Source organism: Mirounga angustirostris, unplaced genomic scaffold, assembly GCF_029215605.1.
Source record: "Mirounga angustirostris isolate CCGP_5_RB_7025 unplaced genomic scaffold, mMirAng1.0.hap1 SCAF_2, whole genome shotgun sequence".
Lineage (NCBI taxonomy): Eukaryota > Metazoa > Chordata > Mammalia > Carnivora > Phocidae > Mirounga > Mirounga angustirostris.
The window spans coordinates 119,241,227-119,266,359 of record NW_026991710.1 but is presented as its reverse complement, the minus strand read 5'-3'; the positions used below and the strand labels follow the sequence as shown (position 1 = coordinate 119,266,359).

The window sequence follows — 25,133 nt, the reverse complement described above, 5'->3', positions numbered from 1 at the left end:
GGTTCATTTCTTTGCTGTTGAGTTTTGAGGACTCTTTATGAGTTTTAGAAGCAAATTCTTTGTCAGATACATAATTTGCAAATAGTTTCTTCTAGTCAATAGCTTGTCTTTTCATTCACATAACATTATATTTCACAGAGGAACAGTTATCAATTTTGATGAAGTATTGATTTTTCTTTTTGGATCATGCTTTTGGTGTCATATTTAAGAACACCTTTTTTTTTTTAAGATTTTATTTATTTATTTGACAGAGAGATAGAGAGAGAGAGCACAAGTTGGTAGAGAGGCAGGCAGAGAGGCAGGCAGAGGGAGAGGGAGAAGCAGGCTTCCTGTGGAGCAGGGAGCCTGATGTGGGACTCAATCCCAGGACCCCGGGATCATGACCTGAGCCGAAGGCAGCCCCTTAACCAACTGAGCCATGCAGGCGCCCCTTTAAGAACACTTTTGACTAGGCCCAGTTTATGAAGATTTTTCTTCTGACCTTCTTTTTAAAGTTTTATATTTTTTATGTTTCACATTTAGATCTGTGACTCATTTTAGCTTTTGTTTCAGTTGTGAAATCTAAGCAAAGTGTCATTTTTTTTTTTTCCCAAATGGATGTCTAATTGTTTTAATACCATTCGTCGAAAGGACTGCTTACTCTTTTTCCACTGAATTGACTATAACTTTGTCAAAATATAATTGGTCATGTTGCCTCTGTCTTGCTTCATTTGTCGCTATATCTGCCCTTTCATCAACACCACACAGTTTTGATTACTGTAGATTTTCAGTAAGTCTTAAAATCAGTAAATGCAAATGCTCCATTTTTGTTCTTTCTTAAAATTACGCTGGCTATTCTATTTCTTTACCCTTATTTATAACATTTTGAATTAGCTTATCAATATCTACAAAAAGTCTTGCTGGGATTTTGATTAGTATAGCATTAAATCTATAGATCAATGTGGGGAGAACTGACATCCCTATAAAGTTGAGGCTTCCAATACATGAATACCGCATGTCTTGCCATCTATTTAGACCTTCCTTGATTTCTTCCATCAGCATTTGTAGTTTTCAGCATATGGATTTTATACATTTTTGCACTTAAGCACTTTGCTTGGATCTACCGTAAATGATACACTTTTTGAAAATTTCAGTTTCCAGTTGTTCATTGCTAGATATTTGTAAGTTGAAATTGTGTCTGTGAAACCTAGTATGATAGTTTCAATATCACTCATATTTTCAAAGCTTTTGTTGTATCGGAACGACCTGTCCTTCATCTTTGTCACTCAGGTAACAGTCTGGGACTTAGGCGGGAGGGTGGTCTAGTCCATAAATTATTTCTCAAAATCTCGGATATACTATTTAGATTCATGCATGCACAGTTTGAGGTGAGGCCAGGTGTTGATTCATTAAGTCCCTTTCCTGAGCCCCTTCCTCTTCACACCCTCCTTGGCACGGTCCTGTTTCCTGTGGCTTTCCTTTTAGATGCTCCAGCCAGAAAGCTGGGGTTTTATTTTCTTCTTTCTGCTATGCAGCTGCACTCTCTTCTGGGGCCAAGAAGCAGAAGAACAGCAAGAGGTAAAAGGGATTCACCCTACACCCTTGGGGTCTCAATTCCAATCGGAGAGGAGACGTTCCCTCCGTCATTTTAGACTCCTGCAATTCCTCCTTGCTGCCACCACTGGATTATTTGGGGGCTGGGACATGAGAGGGTGGAAAAAAGAAAAATTATTTCCCAATTCTTCCGGGTGTCGGGAAACCCCTTTTCTGTTCTTTGTGCCAGATTTTGAGGGCTTCTCCTGAAGCTCTCTTTGTTTCTACCATTGACCACCTCTAGGCTTGGGGCTCTAATGAGTCCAGAGCAGGAACGACAGTTGGGGAAACGGGTGAACTCACTGCTGGTTCAGTAGTATCTAAAATTCTGATCTACCCCAATATGCCTGGTGCTATTTACTTTGAGTCTTCAAATAGCTACTCTGTGCATCTGTCCAGGTTTTATAGCTGTGTTCAGTGGATATAGGAGAGGAGAATTGTGCTTACTCGCTCTACCTGCAACATCTTTATGTACCAATAGGCAGATTGTGGCATCCTATTAATTTTAATGTAATTTTGATTGCCTACGAATCCTGAAAAATGCATTTACAAGGTGCCAATCTTGTTTTCTCACCTCACTTACAGGATATGTCTTAAATTTAAAGAGAGAGTTTATACTTCATATTTACAATGAATCAACAAGTTTCTAAATATAACTTATTATATATATATATTTTTAATAGAGACATGAGGAGGGAAAGATGTGCTTTTTTAAAAAGATTTTATTTATTTATTTGAGAGAGAGCGAGCAGAGGAGAGAGAGCACAAGCAGGGGCAGAGGGAGAGGGACAAGCAGACTCTGCACTGAGCAAGGAGCCCAACATGGGACTCAATCCTAGGACCCTGGGATCATGACCAGAGCCAAAGGCAGATGCTTAACCGACTGAGTCACCCAGGCACCCCTGGAAAGATGCGCTTTAACAACTTACTTGTATTGGGATAATTACTTATATTTGGATAGTACTATTTTTAGCAATAAAGAAGACTCTACTAACCAATTAGTCTGAAAACTGATAGTCAATGTATTTGTGATGTGCTCGTGAACCTTTGTGGCCCAGATTGTATAGCTGTAGTAGTCATTACCATACGTTAAAGCATTCTTGTACCTACACTTAAGATCTTTTGTTTTTAGTCACATCAATCTTGTGAGATAAGTAAGATGATTTTAGTTTGTTCATATTTTGTAGCTGGGACATCTGTATAGATGCTGCATTGCCTGCTCACAGTCCCATAGCTCTTCACTGTAGAGGAACCAAGGCCTTTGTTACTCAAAGTTCACTGCACTCTTCACTAAGCCATACTCCATTATTTAATGGTATGTAAATTGGCATGGATCAGTTCAAACCAAAAATATTGAGCTGCCCAAAACCCTTGACAAGTCCTGATATAAGGCCTTGAAAGACAGGCTATATTTCAGTCTCTCTGAGTAGGCATTAGACAACATCTAAGAACTTTTAACAGAGCAAAGAAAATAATACAGTGGCAGGTGCGCTTCAAGAAGAAAACCTGACACGGATGGAATGGAAGAGAAGGTTTCTGGAAGGTGGAAGTAGGTTCTTCAAGTGTAATAAGAGGTGACAGAATTGCTTGGGGTATTGCCATCATGAAGGGACATGTGCAAGAGACATTGTAAGAGGACTAGTCAGTAGGGTTAGTGATGCATCGGAAGGTAGGGGCAAGGCACAGGTGGAGATGGAATGTTCTTTGGTTGTGGTCTTTGGAAAATGATATGCTCTTGATGTGAGTGAGTTGGAGTTGGAGGGAGAGTTAAGTTTCAAGCTTATAGAATATAAAATATCAGGACAAAAGGAATTTGGAGCTCTAGATCATGAAATGAGGACAGACTAAGGAGTATAGAATTATGATAGATCCTCATAGAAGGGATAGTTGAATCCTAATAATGGATGGAGTTTCTGAAGGAGAGCTCATAATGAGCATAGAGGAGAAAACCAGGGACTAAAACTCAGAGTGTGTATGCTATAATGTGAAGAACTACTGCAAGTTTTATTTGAGTATGAGTTTGACAGTATTATATGGCTTCTGACATTTATGAATTTCAGCCAGAATAGAGGTGTGCTTAGTTATACATACTTAATGGAACTCTCACTTCTTTGAGCCCTAAGTAAATCTAACATTGCCAGGTAAATGTATTCACCAGAAAGATCGTCAGGGTGTACTCACTCACTCACTAACTCCATTTGTTTACTTATGGCCTTTGTTTATTTTCCTATCCGGGTGAGATTTATATTTCCCAGGTACGTGTCTAGACAGTTTAAATGCAAGGCATGTCTCACAGCTGAAGATTCTGTGCATAACACCAGGACTACTTTATATTCACAAAAACTGACAGTGGTAATGATGGTTTCTCCCTGGATGTTTACAGAATCATTTGTTGGTTCACATCTCTTTGGCATTTCCAAAACAGAGGAGTTATTTACAGGCATCTTGCTGTTTAACATTTCCAGAGGTTTTTGTTTTTGTTTTTGTTTTCACTCTGGTAAGGATGGTAGGTGGTGAGGAAAGAGTGTCATTTGTTAGAAGACTGTTTTACACGTCCTTTCGTTCAGTCCTCTAAAAATGTTGGTATGTTTCAGCATGTGAGATTGAATATTTCATTAGAAGCTATTTGGGAAGTTATTTTAAAGGCAGATTTTGAAGAACCTTGATCACTAATCTACTCTAAATGCTGAAAATCTGAGTGAGAAGGGAGTACAGGTTCGTGTTGCTGAAAATTTCCTCTTCTTTGTCTTCCATCTTGTTGGCATGGTTAAATATTTGAGTGTACAATAGCCCCCCCCTCCTTATTCGCAGGGGATGCATTCCAAGACCCCCAATGGAAAATGTGGATAGTGTCAAATCCTATATAGACTATATTTTTTTTTTTCCTATTCATACCTACCTGTGAAAAAGTTTATGAGTTAGGCACAGGAAAAGGTTAACAACAATGTAGAACAATTATAACAACGTATCATAATAGAAGCTGTGTGAATATGGTCTCTCTCTCTCTCTCTCTCAAAATAGCTTACTGTACTCACCCTTCTTCTTGAGATGATGAGAAATGATAAATGCCTGTGTGATGAGATGAAGGGAGGTGAATGACAGGTGTTGTGACATAGCATTAGGCTACTGTTGATTTTCCAGTGATATGTCAGGAGGAAGATCATCTGTCGACCACAGGTAACTGAGACCTCAGAAAGTGAAACCATGGATAAGGGGGACTACTGTATTTGCCGAGTATAACTAGGAACTTTGGTGTTGGATCGAAATACTCTATCGGCCATGAATTGTTCATCTTTTACTTCTCATACAGCTTTCTGCATGCAACTGTGCTAATGACATGTCAAGTGGCTGAAATGGCACAGTTTTTTGCTGTTCTTGTTCATATAGATTGAGATCATTATTTATTACTGCAGCCTGTTCTTGTTGCCATGTAAATTGCTAGGAAAGTGTGTAAAATCACTTTTTTGTCTGGGTTCAGTCAAATTTGTATCTTTGTAAAAACACCAAAACGCTGTGCCATAATGGTAGTCAAATCTGTATGTATGCATTGGCTGTTAGAGTCAAATCAAAGGGCTGGTTTTTCTTATAAGTGTTCAGTTACTTCCCCGGTTTGGCATGCAGTTGGCTTGTTTGGTTTGTTTGCATGGAAGGTAGGATGAGAAGAGGAGGAATCATATGATGGAATCACAGGAGTGACTAGAGCACTGCGCTTGAGTGCTAGTATTATAGAAGAGCTGTTAGAGACCAATTTTTCGTTGTCTAGCAGAGGAAACTGAAATCCAGAGATCTAAAGTGATACATCGTTGGTCACATAGCTAGTTAGTGGCTGAACTGGAAGTACTACTTGGATTTCTTGATTCCTAGCCCAGATGTCTCTTCCATAGATCTTCCATGAAGATACAATTTCCACTAGATAAAATTCGGGAGAATTTTGGTGATGAATAATGGTTAAGCTATTATTACTAGCGCCTCCCACAAACCTGATGGGTGATGAATTGAAAGCATAATTAAGCATTTAAGAATGAATTTTCTTCTAAATTTGTGGGAAATCACCTTTGAAACCGCCTTTGAAAACATGAAGTAGATACTTCAATCATGGTTCCCCTGACTGAAGAGAAGTGTTGAATATCCATACTTGGTGTGTGTTAAATTGTTGCAGGATAAATAGAAAACAGCTTCCACATCTTATATTCCAGTCCATTGACAGGATGAACCATGCTTCTGGGTGTCTTGAATTCAGCTCTTTAGTTTTGTAACTTGGATTCCCCATTCTGTCTCTCACAAATCTCAGATGAAGAGACATGCTTTAGAGTTGTCAGAACTGCCTATCCAAAATGGTTTTGGGAAAAAAAAAAAAGATTTTAGAATCATTCTAGCATCACTAGATAAGCAAGCTCCTTGCTTTGATTCCACTCTGGGACTAAGTGGAAGCCTATAAAATGAAGTAGGAAACTGCGAAGGCGTCAAAATTATTTAAAAAGTAGCCAGATAATTGTTTTTTTTTTTAAGATTTTACTTACTTATTTGAGAGAGAGAGAGAGAGAGAGAGCACAAGCAGGGTGAAAGGCAGTGGGAGAAGCAGACTCCCTGCTGAGCAGGGAGCCCAATGTAGGACTGGATCCCAGGACTCCAGGATTATGACCTGAGCCGAAGGCAGAGATGCTTAACCGACTGAGCCACCCGGGCACCCCAGATAATTGTTTTAACAGAAATTAGAGCTGTAGTTTAGGTCACTCCCATAGTACATTACTTATTCAGTCACTTTCACACTTTGAAAGATTCAGCCGCATTGTAATTAGTTATAAACCTGTGTTGTTTGCACTACTAGGGATGTAAGCTTCATAATATCTGTTATTACTAAGTCTCTGTATCTTTAATGAGCACTCAGTCATTGTTGAAATGAAGTTTGAGATCCTATAATGTTTTACTATCGTCTTAGATGCCTAGGCTAGTAAAAGTTCTGGAGAGAATAAAATTAAATATCATATATAAATATCATATAATACATTATAAAATTAAACATCATATATAAATATCATATAATACATTATAAAATTAATCATGTAAATATCCTAATACGTTATAAAATTAAACATCATATATAAATACCACATAATACGTTATAAAATTAAACACCATATATAAATACCACATAATACGTTATAAAATTAAACACTATATAAACACCACATAATACATTATAAAATTAAACATCATATATAAATATATAATACGTTATAAAACTAAACACCATATATAAATATCACATAATACGTTATAAAATTAAGCACCATATATAAATATCATATAATACATTATAAAATTAATCATATATAAATACCATTCATGACATAGCGATTCTATCGTTGCTGCTACTGGTACCTCTGCCCTACTATAGGACGAAGAGGAGGGGTGGAAGGAAGATGCACTCGTCTTGTTTAAGGCACTGTGCTGAGCACTTCACAGCCGTCCTGCCACAATTTAATCCTTACAAGAAAACGATCATCTCCATTTTACAAACGAAGTTTCACGTGGGTTAAGTTCTTGCCCAGGCTCATGCAGCTAGCAGGTAGCCCGAACTCTTAAGTGCACACTTGTGACCCCTGTGGCACGTACTGGTTCATAACCAGGCCCAGGAGAGACTGTGGAAAGCCTACCCTCTGTTTGCAATCATTACGGCATAGTTTGGTGAAAAAATTTAGAAAGCTGTACATAGGTTTGCATTCCTAGAAATGAATCTAGCTCAGTTTGTTCAAGCAAACAATTTTAAGCAACTCCTACGAAAAGGAAAAGATAGCTGTAATTGTTACTGATGATCAGCTTGGGGAAAAAGAACCTGCAAACCTCTAAAAAAGCTATGAGTAGTGCCAACGAGAGCTCTTATTAAAGTCTTTATTAGGTACTGAATAATTGTACAGAGTTAAGTCACACCATGATTTATGACAAGTTATGTCATTTTCCAGTGGGAGAATGGTATAATGAATAAACTACCCCAGAATTGGGGAGCTAATGCAGTTTTTCACAAAATTACTGTCCTCTTTATACACATCTTCTTTGTGATGAGTAAAGTTTCTATATTAATTGCAAATAATTAAGTCAATATGATGATTTCCACTGTTTTGAAAGTCACCAAAAAGCATTTTATTTCATATTTTAATAAGAAATCTTCATTTTAATAAGAAATCACTTTTTTCTATGTACACAATTTTTATTTTATTACGTTATGACATTAGGTATGCATAGGTCACCAGAATTTTCCAATTTCAATCTCCTTAAAAGCACAATTCAAAGGGTGTGTTTTAATTTATACTTTTTATATTTTGAGAAAAACCTGCCATGATCTAGTAACATAATTTGGTTTCCTTTTCACCTAACGTATTCATTATTTTAATTAGTATTTTGGTAAACTATAGAAATTTTCCTAATCCTCTTTCCTGACATCTTTAATGATAAAATAGTGACATTTAGAAGGAATTGGTTGAAAGAAAGACATTTGTATCCCAATTAAAATTAAAAACAAATTTCTGAAAAATACATGACAGAAGAAAAGGAAGCATCGTGTTTCTAATATTAGTCAATTAGGTTAAGAAAGAAGTTATGGCAAAATGTCATGCCTATGGAGTGGCTTGCTGTCTATCTTCAAAATGAGATTCGAGGGGAAAATATTGTGTCACACTGTTCCCATGTTATGATGGCACCATTTATTCTGTATATTTTCTTGCCCAGGAAAAGAAATTAGAGAATCTGAAAGGAGGGTGGTTATTCATTTTATTTTTCTCTTTCATTATTGTTCACCAGAAAATTCATTATGAAGATGATAATGATGATGAAAATCTTAATAAAATCATCATCATCATTAAATGGAGTTTTTCAATGACCCAACAGACGTGAAGAAGATAGAAACCTGAATTTCTGGTTTTGCCATTTGGTTACCTTAGATGAGTCTTTCCATCTTTTTGAGTCTCCGATTCTTTATCTGATGAAGTGTTTACTAAATTATCTCTATGGTTAATTTCTGCTCTGCATGTACCTTAACTTTTTTATGTTTGCTGGGAGAGAACCTCCTTTACCTAGTCTCTTAGAAAAATAGTGTTAGGAAAAAGGCACAGAATCAGATTTTGTGGCCAGTGGCCCAGTCAGAGAAGAGTATAGGGATGTTTATATTCTTTTCTATTTTATTCAACTGTAGTTTTGGGTTTTTTTATTTAAGATTTTATTTATTTGACAGAGAGAGGATAAACAGAGGCAGCGGGAGAGGGAGAAACAGGCTCCTCAGTGAGCAGGGAGCCTGATGCAGGGCTCGATCCCAGGACACTGGGATCATGACCTGAGCCGAAGGCAGACGCTTAACCAACTGAGCCACCCAGGTGCCCCCAGCTGTGGTTTCCATGACAGATGTGCGCAACATCCCATGCAGTTGGTAGAGAGAAGCCATGGTTTATGCTGTTGTGGGGATGTGGTATTGCCAAACAGAACACCGATGCATGATATTTGTGTCCACTTCTGAAAGCCTGGAAGAGGTTTCACCATCATGAGGTAGCTTTTGACAGTCCGTGCACTTACCTCATAAATTGGCGGTTAACATTTTTAAATTAACCACAACAACAAATATTAACATGTTTTAATGTTTTTAAAGTAGTTTGTTTTAATTAAAACTAATGAAGGTAAAGAGTAATATTTGTGGTTTTCAGAAACAAACATGTTTTGAGCATACTTTAAGGAGAGAGAAGATTCTTACCTTTCCATTTCATTTATTTTTGGTTGCAGAACTTCAGATGGTGGCAAAGTTGTTGGCACCATAGAAGTCAGTATCGTGAAGATGGGGGAGATTGAGGATGGGGAAGCCGACCACATCACCGCAGATGTGCAGGGACAAAAGGTAGGGTCTCAGTCAGCTCAATGCACAAATTAAATTAGAAACGATCAGTTTTGCCAGTTGCCTGAATCATCAACACGTCTGTGCACTATGAAATCTTATTATTCATAAGCCAAATGAGAAATCAGCTCTGGAATTGAAGTGCCATAAGCATGTTTGGTCCGCTGAACCAGAGGGTCTATTTGCACGGAACTCTGCAAAGCCTTGCGCCATTCAGCAACGCCTTCTTCTTCGCCCCGGGCTCCCCGTGTTGACACTCTCCTCTCAGCTGGAACAAAAGTACTGATCACTGCTGCATTCCGCTCTAATTAACCCTACGTGAGACGCAAAGAAGATTCCAGGATGGCTACTGCCAAAAGTAACCACTTCTCTACTCTCAAAACCCTCTTAAGAAATGCATTTGAGTTTAGATTTCATTTGTATGTGAAGGAGCACAGATTTAATAATGCTAGGCCTTATAAAATTGCAGAGAGAGAAGTAGGAAATAGCGCAAAGTGGAGGAACAGCTTTGGAGGAGGGGCATCGCCAGCTGGAGGGGAAGCAGCTTCCTTGAACTGAGCATAAAGGTCCCAGTGCATATCAGTATGTGTCCAGGATTTTTTACTTTCTTTTCTCTAAGAAAGAGAAACTTGATATTAAATTCCCGTCTTAGGAATGCAGTCGCCTACTTTATTGAGGCACAGGGGATGGACTTAAAAGCTGCATCTTTTCAGGAAAGATTTTGTGTATACACTATAATTCATACCTTTTCATAAATGAGCATTTTCTAAGGATAAGGCCTTTAGTGACTTAGTTTCTGGCTTAGTGGCCCTTATCTAGGAGCATATTGAATTTGGGGTGCTGAGAAAACATCTACATGAGAAATGCTGTTTAACACAACAAATTAATTTTTGTCTAAGAAAAAACAAAAACAAATTATTAACGTTACAAAAGAAATCTAAGACTGCCTTTCAAAAGAATATTGTTCTTGCCCCCAGAATAAGCTAGGGTCTTACCTGCGGGGCCAAGCCTTGTTCTTCTCTGTTCCTCTGCTCTCCCTCAGAACATAGCGAGATTCATGACAATATTCCAGGGAGGCTCCAAGTTTGAATCTGGTTGCCTGATCATGTAAGGACTGTCCAGAATTTGCAGCAGATCTTCTCAAGATTTGTGTATTCAGCACACCAGTGTGGCTCTTAGGATGTGTGCATCCGAGACCCCCAATTATGGGGCCCCTTTCATCAATCCCCCTTTCCTTTGGAGTTCTATATAAGGTGCGTTATTAGTCACCACGACATGGATCCTTGCCTCAAGATTAAGGAGGGAAGATTTGGAGGCCAGGTGGGGAACTGAGAACAGAAATAGACAACTGTGCTTAGACCTGTGGCAGTATGCCAGGAGATGAGTAGCAGAAACACTTCCCTTTACAACGGAGGCCTATTTTGACTGCTCCCATTCTATTACTAGCCCCCTCTCCAATTCCCTCAAAGCTTTGCCCACCGCCTGACTCCTTTACTCTGTTGCTATTATATAGTGCGAAGTGAATCATACTCTTTTTCGTAAGCAGAGAACTTGATACCCAGGAATATACCCCACCAAAGCCCCACATGATGTTTCTGACCTAGTAATGGGAACTTAAAAAGACTTAACTGTTCTAGAAATAGGTGACGGCAGCATCAGCATGTACCACGTACAAGTCGTAAGTTGACTAAAACGATAAATGTACCATTGTTGACATTAGTCTGGCCTGTCTGGGTTCTTAGTAAACACTGACCTTTTGCGAATTTTTTATAAAGTTATTATAAACTCTGTTGGCAATCCTTCAGAAGCGTCATGATTCGTGAAGAACATGTAGTAAGGTCCACTATGTACAATATTTACAATTATGGGGGAATAACTTTAGCTCAGTGTTTCACAAAGCATTAGCAGAATTTTCTGGAGTGTTTGTTAGATATGCAAACTTCTTTGCATTATCTGCTAAATCAAAATGTCTATGAAGTGTATTAACACAATCTCCTAATGGGGACTTAAGTCCCCAAGTTAGTGAATGACTGAAACATAGGACAAGACAAAGTAACTGAAATCGAGGTTATCTGTAAAACAACACTGCTCTCCCGAGTTTGTATGAATGGAGGAAAAAGAAATGAAACTATTAGCACCAGTCATGTCGGTGAGTGACACGTTATTGCTTGTGTATACTGAAGTAGATAAAAGATTGTAATACCTGTTTTAATGAGCTTGGGCTTCCATAGTAATAAAATACCACAGACTGAATGGCTTAAACGACAGAAATTGATTTTATCAGAGTTCTGGAGGCCAGGAAGTGCCAGGTTGGTGTGCCAGATGACTTCGTTCCTGGTGAGGGCTCCCTCCCTGGCGTACAGACTTTCAGCTGTGTCCTCACATGGCCTTTCCTTGGCACATTAGCATAGAGACAGCAAAAGGAGCTCTTGTGTCTCTTCCTCTTCTTATAAGGACACCAGCCCAATAGGATTAGAGCCCCACCCTTAGCATCTTTAACTTTCATTATTTCCATAAAGACTGTCTCCAAATCCAGTCATACTGGGTCTCAGGGCTTCAACATAATGAATTTTGAGGAACACAATCCAGTTCATAGCTATATCCCTGATGTAAAATACTACATTTGAATCTTTAATCTCAGATAACCTCCAGAGCCTGGAATAAAATATAAATGAAAAGCCAAACTCTGTCCTCTCACATTAACTTACTTGTTTCCTCAAATTATATTGTTATGATATAGTTCTCATCAAGCAAAGGTGGTTCAGAAGGTCATTCACCATACCACACTGGTTCAAACTTTTTGAGAGGGAGAGAGAAAGGGAGAGAGGCAAGCAAGTGAGGTGGGGAGGGTAGAGGGAGGCGGAGAGAGAGAATCTCAAGCAGACTCCCTGCTGAGCACAGAGCCCGATGGTGGGCTTGATCCCACGATCCTGAGATCACAACCTGAACAGAAACCAAGAGTTGGACACTTAAGGGACTGAGACACCCAGGCGCCCCCGGCTCAAACTTTTATTTGATATGTACATACATAGTGAAAGAAGACAAAGTGTTAAAATCACATAGCTAGAAAAAGAAAAATTCACAAAAGAAACAGTAACATGGACATTTTACAAAGCTCATATAATAGGTGAAATGTCGCATTAGGTATCCAAATTTTAACTTTTGGAGTCACCTTTGACTCATTTCTTCCTCTCAGGCACAGTGAGTATGTCAGCAAATCCTGCTGATTCTGTCCAGAACCCAGTGACTTTTGAGCCCTTCCCTCTTACAGCATTGTCTGTCACGTACATGTTCATGGTAGTCTCTTAAATGTCCCTTCTTCCTCCTTCCCGACACCCCGATCATCATAGTCTATTCTCAGCAGAGCACTTGTTAAGACATAACACAGAACATTTCTCCAGTAGCTTCTCAACTCCCTGAAAGTGTAAACCTAAATCCTTTCAGTGACCCACTTAAAGTCCTGCAAGTGTTGGCCCCCCATTACTTTCTTCGCCTCATCCTCTACTCTTCTTCTTTGCTCACTTTCACTTAGCCTCATTAGCTTCTTGGCTATCAAACAGTCCAGATACATTTCTGACTCAGGTCCTTCACTTTGTTTTTCAATCTATCTTTGTAGCATTTTCCCCAGGTAAACTATATGCTTCATTCGCTCACTTCCTTCTGGTCTTTTTGCAAAATATGACCTTCTCACTCTGCCTTCTCTGCCCTGTATCCAAAATTGCCATGCCTACCAGAAACTTTCTATCTCCTTTCTTTGCATTATTTTCGTCCTTAGTACTTATCACTGTCCAACATCACATATATTTTATTTATCTTATTGTCTATTTCCCTCACTAGAATTAAACTCCACGAAAGATACTTGTCTATTTTGTTCTCTCCTTTACTCCTCCCCCCAGTGCCTAGAACAGAGCCTAGCACAGGGAAAATGAGTGAATGAGTAAATGAAGTCAATTTTACCTTGAAGAAATAAAATCCAAAATTGTCTCCTAGAAGGGATAATATTTGGCTGCATATAAGGCTGTGTACAAACTGGTCCATAAGTAAAGACTAGAGTGAGGATGCAGTAAAGAGTGTAGCATTATAAAGGAAAGAGGAAGAAACTTTTTAAGAACAACTTTGAATTAAATAGTCAAGAAAAAAATACGCCACTAGGGAAAGGAGAATGAGGAAGCAAAATAATCAAACCCGGTTAATAGAAAAACCAATGTAATTAACAGCCAACAAGATCAATGAGATAGCCCTCCCCTCTGCCCTGCCACCAAGGTGACTTGGCTTCTTGTCAGGGGAGGAGGATTTTTAACAGGCATCCTCCAGTGAGGCTCTGCGCGGGCCAAGTTCAGCTCCTGCCTTGTCTCCCCCTTTTGTTTAATGTCTATTATATTTGAATGTGGCACAGGGCACAGTACTAATGATCAAAGTAGTGGTGGTTTCTACAAAAGGAAAAAGCCTTACGTATTTAGGACAGTGACAGAGATGGTGTAAGTGGACTAATAATACATCTTCTTTTCACTACGAGCCTAACCTAACTAGTATTTTTTTGTTTTGTTTTGTTTTAAGATTTTATTTATTTATTTGACAGAGAGATACAGGGCGAGAGAGGGAACACAGCAGGGGAGTGGGAGAGGGAGAAATAGGCTTCCCGCTGAGCAAGAAGCCTGATGCGTGGCTCGATCCCAGGGCCCTGGGATCATGACCTGAGCCGAAGGCAGATGCTTAACAACTGAGCCACCCAGGCGCCCCTAACCTAACTAGTATTTTGATGCCTTGCTACCCTTCTCAGGTCATTTTGCCCCCATATATTGAAGTGGTGTTTTAATCAGACATTCTTAGGCCATGGTCAGGGAAAAGGTAGAGTCCTAGGGGAGCTAAGGAGCATCTTAAAGCAGACACTATTTGTCCCTTTATTTTTCCCAAATACAAAATTGAAAATAATATAACTGATTTGACTTATAAGATATTTGCAGGAATATAATATTCATCATTCGTCAAACAATACCGCCTTCTATGTTCTAGGCATTCTACTAGGTTCTGGGTATTCAGCAATGAACCACATAGACACAGATGCTGCCTTCTAGGGAGGTAAACAATAACAAAATAAACAAGTAATATATTGTTGATCAGATGGTACTATATGCTATCGAAAAAAATAAGGGTACAAGGACTACTAGGGAGTGTGGGATGTGGCCCTTTTATACTGGGTGATCAAGGATAGATTCACTGGTAATATGATATCTGAGCTGAAACATGCAGGAAAATAGGGGAGCAAGATGTGGGTATATGAGAGGAACAAGAATTCTAGGTAGAGTGAACAGCAGGGGCAAAGGTCCTGAGGTGGCAGGGTGCCTGTAAAATGGCTGGAACTGGGGGGTTGGAGAGGAAAGTGGTAGAGTTGAGGATAAGGTCCACAGGCAGGGAAGACAGATTGTATACTCCCTTAGAGATCATTAGACTCTGAGCTAGATGCAAAGACAGTGGAGGATTTTTGAGTGTAGGTGCAAATTGATCTGGTTCATGTTTTAAGAGGGACCGTTCTGGGGTGTTATGTTGAGTATGGCCTAAAAGAAGGACAGAAGAATGGAGCCTGTTTATTGCAAAGACTCAAGGCAGAGATGAAGAGGAGTTGATGAGTTGAATCAGAGAAAGTGAAATGTGGCCAGACTCCAAACTTTAACAACCATGATCTAAGGAATAAACTAACAAATGTAAAAGTGCTTAGCCAAGAAGTATCGGTCTTTGTCCTTTATGATCCTTGTCTTTACAGTTTGGTTAATTTTCTAGCCCAATGCATGGCAAATTGGTATGTTAGTTGATATTCAACATCATTAAGCTCCAAGAAATTTATGTATCTTATGTTTCTTCTTCTTGGTCACACTTACCGTCAGATGACACTTTTTAAAGCACTCATCAAAATCAATAGGTTTACAGTGCTATTGGAACAAAAAGCATGTGGTGTTATTCCTGCTCAGAATCACAAATACAAAGGTTACACTAAGAGCACACACAGTATAAGGGCGTAACCCTGAAAATATCCATCATAATGACAGCAATAAACAGTATACATAGCTGGAGGCTCCTTAAGCCTGTGCTTAATGATTCCAAATCATTTTAATCTTTGCATTCTATGTAGCATCTAGCACAGTGTAAAAATGATTCTAGGGTCAACTGTAAAAAAATTAAACAGAATAGGCTGAGGAAATAAGAACTATGGTTCTTGGCTTCAAAACTCTCAATTTAAATAGTAAGACAGTACACTTGGCAAACAATTGAAGAAAATAATTAGTCCAAATATAAAAATATTTATTAATTTAATAAATATTTATTGGATATTTTCTGTTTATGTTCTGTGGATTTAAATCTTGACAGCATTGTGAATAGTAAAGCTTTAAAATACAATAAAGTTGCAAAGTAAGAATGTTATTAGGTTAAAATTATTCTGAATATCTGCCTTCCAGTGTAGATGGAAGATACAAATGTATGAAAATTCTATTTCTGATCCATTTGGTAAAATAATACAGGCCTTCTATTAGGAAACAGAAAGTTGACTTTGATTATGAAGAGGCAAGGCTCCCTCCATGTAGAGAAGCAGTTTCTCAAGATAATAGCCTGATCCCTATGAATTATGGACTTCCTTACTAAAAAGGTTTAATCTAAACCATTTCTATAAATTATATTGTAGGTGATAATCCTGTTTTAGAGAGGAGGATGGCTCAAAGCTTATATAACTATTATATTACATTATTATGTGGAAGGATATCAGGGACAAATCATGAAAGGATTTGAACACCAGTCAGAATATTGGATTTGATTGGACAGCAAATAACGGTTACACATTTTAGAGCAGAGCACTGGTAAGATATTAAGTTTATGAAAGATTATTTTAACAGCCATAGATGAACTAAAAAGTGTAGAAGAAATATTGGGAATAAGAGAAAGAATTTTAAGTATGTCCAAGCATCACTGCACCTTGCTCTAGTGATTTGGGAAGTCCATTTTCCAAATAGCTGTGGAGTAAAAGAAACGATCACCTCTTGAGTTTTGATTTGGTCAGGAAAATGATTTAGAGAACATCAGATTATAAGAGCTGTTTACGGTTATTCATTCTTTCAGTAAAGTAGAACCTCAATAGAAACACTAAAGAAATTATGAGCACATTTTTCCCTATGAAGAAATTTCCTGAGTAATGTGATGAATGTTTATGATGGGGAATAAGTAGTGGACTATACGAATACAGAAGTAACATTTAAATCAATGTTTTAAATTATCGGTCTTTCTTCTCAAAATGTTTGACAGACATATGTCCATCATTAACAGTGACCTCAGTGGCCTAATTCTCCAAGGGGGCTAGTGCCTGGAGGAGGAAGAGTGGAGGGAACAGTTTGGAAATAGCCCAGACAATCTTGATACATTCTCCTGGGGAGGGTAATCTGAGCCCTTGGAGTCTGAGTAAAGCCATGCATGCTACAGAAGATTGGCTGCTTCCCTCAGAACTCCTCACCAAAATAGTTTCTGGGTTTTCCTTTGTTCCGTTTTTATTTGTATTTGTTTATGTCTGATATATTTGCTTTAAAAATTCACTCTCCTCTTTCCTCAAACTACCACACACACACCCTTTTTTTGTGGCTAGTGATAGAAGGAAACTCATTTGAAAAAATAAATGCCAGTCATGTTGGTGCCTGTGTGAAAATAGGTCTCTTGTCAGCTTTCTGGGACCAGAAGAGTGGCTTCCTCTGTTAATTACGGTTTCAAAGAAAGTTGAGAGCCCATCACTTAGTGCTACATGGTCTGGGATATTGTTGCCTATTCCTGCTTCACTCACTAGAAACATGGTAATGTGCTCTTCCGTGTTTCTTCTGTCCAGAACAGTGTTGGTTCTGTAAAAGCTCATGAACTTAATCATAGATTATACATTCATGACGTCTGGACCAGCTTATTTACAAGTTATTTATAAATAATAATTTATAAATCAGATCAGTTTATGAAGTGTCCTCATACTTTATGAGCAAATGTTTGCATTGTTTTGCCAGACAAAAATGTCCTTTTGTCTTATGTAATTTGATGGTACAACATATTTTATCTTTTATTTAAAATCTAGAAAGTAATTTGTTTATTGATCCCAAACTGAGGTGACAAATATAAAACCATCCAGCTTGTCAATGTGATTTGCTGTACTAGAAGATTTCTAACATGTTGGAGACAATTTTTTTCCACTTTTTGCCTTCTTTCCTAAGTTTTTAACTAGAACCAAGACAATCTATAATTATGCAGTACAATCATATGTTAATTATGCAATACAATCATATATATGTAAGTAATCAAAAGTTAAACAAGCTTCATAAAGCTGAAAGTTTTACAAAAATCTCGTTCAACTTTTTTAAACCATGTGCATAGCCTCATGTTTTGGAAACAAAATGGAAGAATTTCAATTCTTAATTTCATTATTTTCACTTTTTTTTCCTTTTATTCTTCCCTAGTGTGCACTGGTATGTGAATGTACAGCCCCAGAAAGTGTGAATGGAAAAGATAACTTACCTTTTTTGAAAGCAGGTATGTATCTCCGTTTTGGAAACTTACATTAGTTTCATATAAACCCAACATTTTAATTTTCTGTGAACTCAATATTGAACCTGGGCAGCATCCTCACAGAATTATTGATGAACACAATAAAATAAATACCAGTGGAGTATGGGTAGTCATTGTTGACAATTTCTTTTTTTTTTTTTAAGATTTTATTTATTTGAGAGAAAGAGAGCGAGCATGAGAGGGGGGAGGGTCAGAGGGAGAAGCAGACTCCCTGCCGAGCAGGGAGCCCGATGCAGGACTTGATCCCTGGACTCCAGGATCATGACCTGAGCCGAAGGCAGTCGCTTAACCGACTGAGCCACCCAGGCGCCCCATTGTTGACAAGTTCTTGTCTCATGGAGCCGAAGAATCTCTGGGACACAAAAGGGTGAAGTTTAAGGGAAGGTGAAAATAGAAAGGGAAGGAAATAGCTCTCTTGCGTGAGAGAGGTCCTGAATGGGTTACCACTGAAAGCTTTCACGGTCGGTCTTTTATAGGAAACTGATGAGTGAACTTGGTAAGTATCATGTCAATATCATGGTTGATTTGAGAATATCATTTCTATATTTAGAATGAACATGTTGCACCTGTAACTATCATGAGAACAAACAAGCTGTTCTTGTAAATATCATCAGTGCAAACAAGCTGTTCTTGTAAATATCATGTCTGTTTCTCCACATCTGGGGTTTCTGTGAGCCTGGCTACATCGCCCCCTGAGTGACCCTAGTCCCCTACCTAGCCTTGCCAGTCCCTTAGTCAACATGACAATCCCATAAGAAAGATATAAAAATACTTTGGCTATTTGGCAAAACAAATTCCTTTTACCTTTGGATTTGGTATTATTTGAAACCAAAACAAGACACATTAGAAGACAGTAAGCTTTAGAAATATGAAGCTCTTATTTAGTTTGACATTTATTTATTTATTTGAGAGAGAGAGAGAGAGAGAGCATGATCTGGGGGGAGGGGCAGAGGAAGAGGGAGAAGCAGACTCCCTGCCAGGCTCCATCCCAGGACCCTGAGCCACCCAGGTGCCCCTAATTTGACTTTCTAATTATAGAATTCAAAACAAAGTTGTTAAAACAGATATAGGGATTCAGTAGGAAAAATTCATACATGCATTTGTATGTTCCTGGGTGTGTATGTATATAGAATATGTTGCTTACAGTAATATATTTGAATTTCAACAAGGCACTAAACCATCTATTAAATAACTTTGTGAATAAAATTGAAACCTATAGTACAATTAAAAAATGTAATATGTGTATGTAAATTATGGATCTACTTTTTTAATGATAATGTAAATTATGTTACCATTGATACTAAGAGTAAACAATGACTAGTACAGTGACAAGCAGTAGGCTAAATGCCTCATATGTCTTGGTTTGCCTTCTGACCTGTGCTGTGGAAAAAGGCACTGTCATTATCTCATTTTACAGATGAGGAAATTGGTCAAGGTCACCTACCTGGCAAGTGTCAGGTCCAGAATTTAAATCCAGTTGTGATCCCAGGGCCTTTTTCTCTTAATTACTAGGCCATGCTATTACTAAAAAGCCATTAATTAAAGTAGGTGTAACAGCAGAACAAGCCTTAGTATTTTTCTAGCCCTGCCATGTCATATGTTTAAACAATGGCATAGATAGCATAATAATCAGCTTAGTGAATGATACTGAATTTCAAAGGCTTACTAATATATAACTGCGGGATGCCTGGGTGGCTCAGTCGTTGAGCATCTGCCTTTGGCTCAGGTCATGATCCCAGGATCCTGGGATTGAGTCCCATATCAGGCTCCCTGCTCGGCAGGAAGCCTGCTTCTCCTTCTCCCACTCCCCCTGCTTGTGTTCCTGCTCTTGCTATCTCTCTCTCTCTGTCAAATAAATAAATAAGATCTTTAATATATGTATATGTTTATATATATATAAAATATTAGCAGTTTTTCATTGCCAGAAACCTCTAGTAATAAGGAATGGAGAAAGGAAAGGCAACCCTTTGACTATGATTATACAGACAGAGAACCCAAATAAAATGTAGTAACAACAAAAAAGCACAAATTATACTTACATAGAATGAGGGATTATACCAAAGAGGAGTCTCTACTTAGCCTATGAGCAAATGACATTTTTTTCATTTCATTTAGGATGCAATATTGAAAGGGATGTGCAATGAATAGTGATGAGTCTACCCAGACAGCCATGTATTCTAAAAGTACTCAATAAGTTTTCAGGCTGGTTAAAATAGCTAATACATCCTCAAATGGTCCTCCTCACATTTAGTTTTCCACCTGAAAATTGACCAAAACTTTAATCCTTTATTTTAAGGTATCCAGATAATCTATTTAATTTACTAAATGTCAATTTTGAGAAATAAAATTGAGTGTGGGACATATTAAATTCATGTTAAATAGAGTTTGAATGAATCAGGTTATCACCACAGTCATCTACACTATAATTATAACTTTTTAATAATTCACTCATGCAAACCTTGTAACTTTTTATGCACAAAGAAATGCCATTTTAAAAAACTGATTAATGTAAATTTCAAAGAGAAAGAGAAAAACGGCTTTCTAAGTAAGAAAATATATTACCTAAGGAAGAAAAGACGGAAGGAGCATTGTGAAAAATAAATCTGCACCTCCTCATATCTGTGCCATAAAATCCGTAAGGCATGAGTCTTAGGAGTGTACTAACTCTTCCAGATTACTAGGATACCATTCCCGATGCATAAATACTAATATGACAAAGACAGCTGACATGGGACTGATGGAGGCAGCTGCATTCTGCAATTTAAATATACTTAGTGGAGTGATTGCTTACAGCCTTTCTCCTTTTATGGAGATGACAGTTTGAGTGGTGATACCCCACTTAGTTCTGACGATATTTCTCAATGTCTTTAGTCCATGCCACCCGGAGGAGCGCTCAGAGCCTAGGATATTTGCCACAGATACTTTCTTTGAGCCTCTTACATTAGGGAAAGATTAGAGTAAATGTGAGTCAAATGTTACAAAAGCTAGATTTTATTTTATTTTTTTTTAAGATTTTATTTATTTATTTGACAGAGCGAGATAGCGAGAACACAAACACAAGCAGGGGGAACGGGAGAGGGAGAAGCGGGCTTCCCACCGAGTAGGGAGCCCGATGTGGGACTCGATCCCAGGACCCCAGGATCATGACCCGAGCCAAAGGCAGACGCCCAACCACTGAGCCACCCAGGCGCCCCACAAAAGCTGGATTTTTAAAAAATGTGTTTAAAATACAACTAAGTACTCTCTGTGAAATGTTTCTGCTCAAAATACAAAAGTGCAGAGGGGCGCCTGGGTGGCTCAGTCGTTAAGCGTCTGCCTTCAGCTCAGGTCATGATCCGAGGGTCCTGGGATCGAGCCCCATATCGGGCTCCCTGCTCAGCGGGGAACCTGCTTCTCCCTCTCCCTCTCCCTCTCCTGCTTGTGTTCCCTCTCTCACTGTGTCGCTCTCTGTCAAATAAATAAATGAAAATTAAAAAAAAAAAAGTTAAAAAAATTACAAAAGTGCATTGTGCAGGATTTAGTATATATGAGTTTGGCCTGTGCATACCTTTGTCTTTTGTTCTATTTACTTTTCTATCTAAACTCAGCAACTTTGGAATTAATCTGTTATAGTCCCATGTGGTTTTTTGTGTTTCTTTTTTTAATCTGTAGGCAAAGGGAGCTACTGACATTCTTTTCAAGTCTTTGTATTAATGTGTTACATGGAACTTCCCAGCCTCAAGTGAGTTATGAAGTACTTATTGAGTGAGTGGAAGAGAATACCATATCTCATAGCAGCTCTTCACTATTCTATTTATATCTCTAGAGGCTTGATTTATTATTCAGGAAATTCACTTATCTATTATAAGACTAACAAGAAAAAGAGCTCTTTCCCCTAAGTTCTCACCTTTTTTATGCCCTGCTTGCCTTGCAAGTTGAACGTATATGTTGGGAGTCTGGGGAGTAGAGGGCAGAAGGAGAGAAAGGACGAGTTGGGGGGGCAGAATTTGCAATTCCTTAAAAAGATATGTAAGTGCCTTAGCTATATGGGGAGACACATTCCTTTCAGCTGGTGCATTTACATTCTCTGAAACTAGACACACTAGAGGACACAGTAAATATTAGAAATGTGAAGTTCTTATTTAGTTTGACTCTCTAACTATGTTAAGTCATAGCATAAAGTTGTTAAAACAGTAGATTTACTTCTCTCATTATTTGCTTATTCATTTGAGCAAAATGGTAGTAAGAACGCTTAAAATTACTTGGTGGTGGTGGGGTGGGGAGCAGAGAAGTACAGTCAGGCCTCTCCTCTCACATGCCCTGCTAAGTCACATCAGCTGAGGAACTTAGCTGCCCCAGAACAATAACAAACGGGTTCTTGTGGTATTAATGTAAGAGCACCGGACGGGCTGTCAGAAGAACTGGTGTCAAAGCCTAGATTTGCCAACCAGCAGCGTGACCCTAATACATGGGTCAGCCTCCTTGGACATCAATTCTTTTAAAATGACCACAGAAACCTGCACAGCCTTTGACTTCCTTTTCTGGCTCTCACATGTTTGAAGTCGATAGAGCATAATTTAGCTTATCCTGTTTTTCTGCTTTTTAGAAATATTTCATAAAAGTATTCATTTTAATCCCTTTCACATGGAGTCACATATTAATTTTTTGTCATTGTTGCAGATGTCATTCTCAGAAGTTATTTCTATTTAATAAGCCTGACCAGAAAGATACCTTTTCAAAATTCTGTGAAGAAGATAATTCTCTCTAAAGTCCCAGTTCTCCCAGGATTCCTTGTAAAAGTATAACGCTACAGAGTACTTCAGCCCATGGACCCTTCTGGCACTATGCCAAATCTGGGGAGCTAATGGGCCCTGTCACAACGTTTCCTCCTTTCTTCACATTTTGAGTGAGTTTTCCCCTGTCAGCAAGCATTAGATCTGATACAGCATCTTCCTTGGCTGAATTCCGTACTGCTTGAGTCGTGAAATTATCCTTTATATTCTTTGAAGAGCACGTTCATGCTGTATATTACCGTGCATGCCGTCCTCCATATTCACAGAGGGTATATCTGACAGCTGAGATTTCTGTGACCGTGTAAGTTGGAATCTAAATAAAAGTGAGGGGACTTCCCTGCTGTCGGTCCTAGATACATGCAGTCCCCTTCCTGTTTGGAGAATTTATTGATGTTTTGCATTTCTTGCTTCACAGATGAATCACACTTTTTCTCAAAATAGGCCACTATATCTTTGATTCTTTTTCTCAAATTAGAGTTAAGCCATCTACTACTTTGCAGAAGATGCTAGATTATATGCTATTTAAGAGGAAGGAACATTGCTTATTTATTTCTGTATCTCCAGGGCCAGGAACACAATAGGAACTCAATAAATGCTGTCAAATGGCTGATAGCAAGTGTATCATCATTTCAATTTATACTTCAGATAAATTACTGTCAAATTCTCATTTTTAAACGTTTGCTGCCTCCAGTCAGTACAGCAGTCTTGAGGTTGTAAGTTCAAGCCCCACGCTGGGTATGGAAATCATTTAAAAAAAATGTTTCCTGCCTCATATGACACCATAGATTTTAGCTGCCTTTCACAATACCTAAATATTGGGGTAACATTCTCCTCACTAATACCCCCATCCAAAGCCACTCATGGCTCAGAATACATTAAGAGATTGTTAAAAATATGTCCCTCTTTACTCATTTTAGGTCCTGATGAATTCCAGCAGAAAAGCAAATTCCCTGTTTCCCCCTTTCTTTTCATTCATGAGCTATGAAATCTACTGCCTTGTTGATTTTTAGATGATGTCATTTTATATAACCAAAGATATCTCTGTTGTATTTTCCCCACACTAATTTAAATAGATTTTGCCCTTGTATTTATAAGTCTCTGATATATAAAATTAGGAGCCATTTTGACCTTTCATACTGGCCCTTGATCCTTTACATTTACTCACCAGATTTCTTTGCTCTTTGCTGTTTTAACAAATATGATAGAGTCCGTTAACTTTGCTCTTTTGGAATTTCCATATATTTTCATTACTGTGTACTAATATATTTAGAATGTTAAATAGCTTCCGTGGAAGAGTGAATTTCATTATCTAATAATCAAAAGAATCATCTCTTAGACACCTTTAAATGCTTCAGCTGTCTCCCTGTAGCAAGTCCATTACCTCCTTCACTGCCCATCTCGGGTAAAACTAGAAGGAAAATAAAGGCAAGAAGATGATATGGCCAAAAAGCTAACATTTTGTGGACAAATAGGACCTTCCTCTTAATCAGGTTTTTTTCATCCTCCATTCCGATGCCTGTGCTTCCTTCAAGTGAGGTTTTCAATCATGTTCTTTACTCTTGCATGTTTCTCTCTCAGCTCACACAGTTGTTGGTGATCTAACTGTTCTTTTGGGGAAAGTAATGGTGGGAAACATCTGAGTTGCAAGGGCTAAGCTTATTTCTGTGGAGTGTTTGTATTTACTGGGCACTGTGCTAGGTGTGGGAGATAAAATGAGGACAAGAAAAACAGCACCATCCTGGCCTTCACAAAGTTTACACTCCAGTGGGTGACATGGAATAATAAGGAGTCAGTTGTAGCATAACTGGTTAAGAACCATGACAGAGATGGGGATGGGAAGGACAAAGGAGACAAACCTATAGGAAGGGACGGGGTGGAAGCCAAGGAAGTCTTCCTGGAAGAGGTGCTAGCACAGCTGAGTTTACTGATAGCCAGGAAAGAGGAATGTTCCTTTGAGACGCAGAGAATTCCTTGAACAGAAGGAAATTGGTGAGAAACAACTTGAGTTCAGAGAATTATAGGTCATTTCAGGTTGCTCAGCATGAAATATGAGCCACCTTCTACCTTTACTACTGGTATCCTTTAATTACTGAATTAGAATGAACAGAGCAAATTATTCAAACTGGAAAGAGTGATGCAAATCACTTTCTGACCATCTAAAATCCAAATTCTACACACTAAACTCGCCAATTATCATCAACTCGAGACTCAGTGCCCACAAAATATTATCTTTATGTCCTATTCTGACATCTGAAATAGTTTTTCTTATTTTTGGCCTTAAATTGAAGATGGAGGGGGCGCCTGGGTGGCTCAGTTGGTTAAGCGACTGCCTT

At 38.4% G+C, this 25,133-nt stretch overlaps 1 protein-coding gene across 5 annotated transcripts in view; it reads left to right on the top strand.

Annotated features, from left to right (window-relative positions):
• INPP4B (inositol polyphosphate-4-phosphatase type II B) overlaps positions 1-25,133 on the top strand; it is an 824,845-nt gene that overhangs the window by 578,732 nt on the left and 220,980 nt on the right. For all 5 annotated transcript variants that reach the window (XM_064585102.1, XM_064585100.1, XM_064585099.1 and 2 more), the window contains 2 exons: positions 9,340-9,451; positions 17,920-17,992. In XM_064585102.1, coding sequence (XP_064441172.1) covers positions 9,340-9,451; positions 17,920-17,992 — 185 coding nt within the window. The remainder of the gene's footprint in view (positions 1-9,339; positions 9,452-17,919; positions 17,993-25,133) is intronic.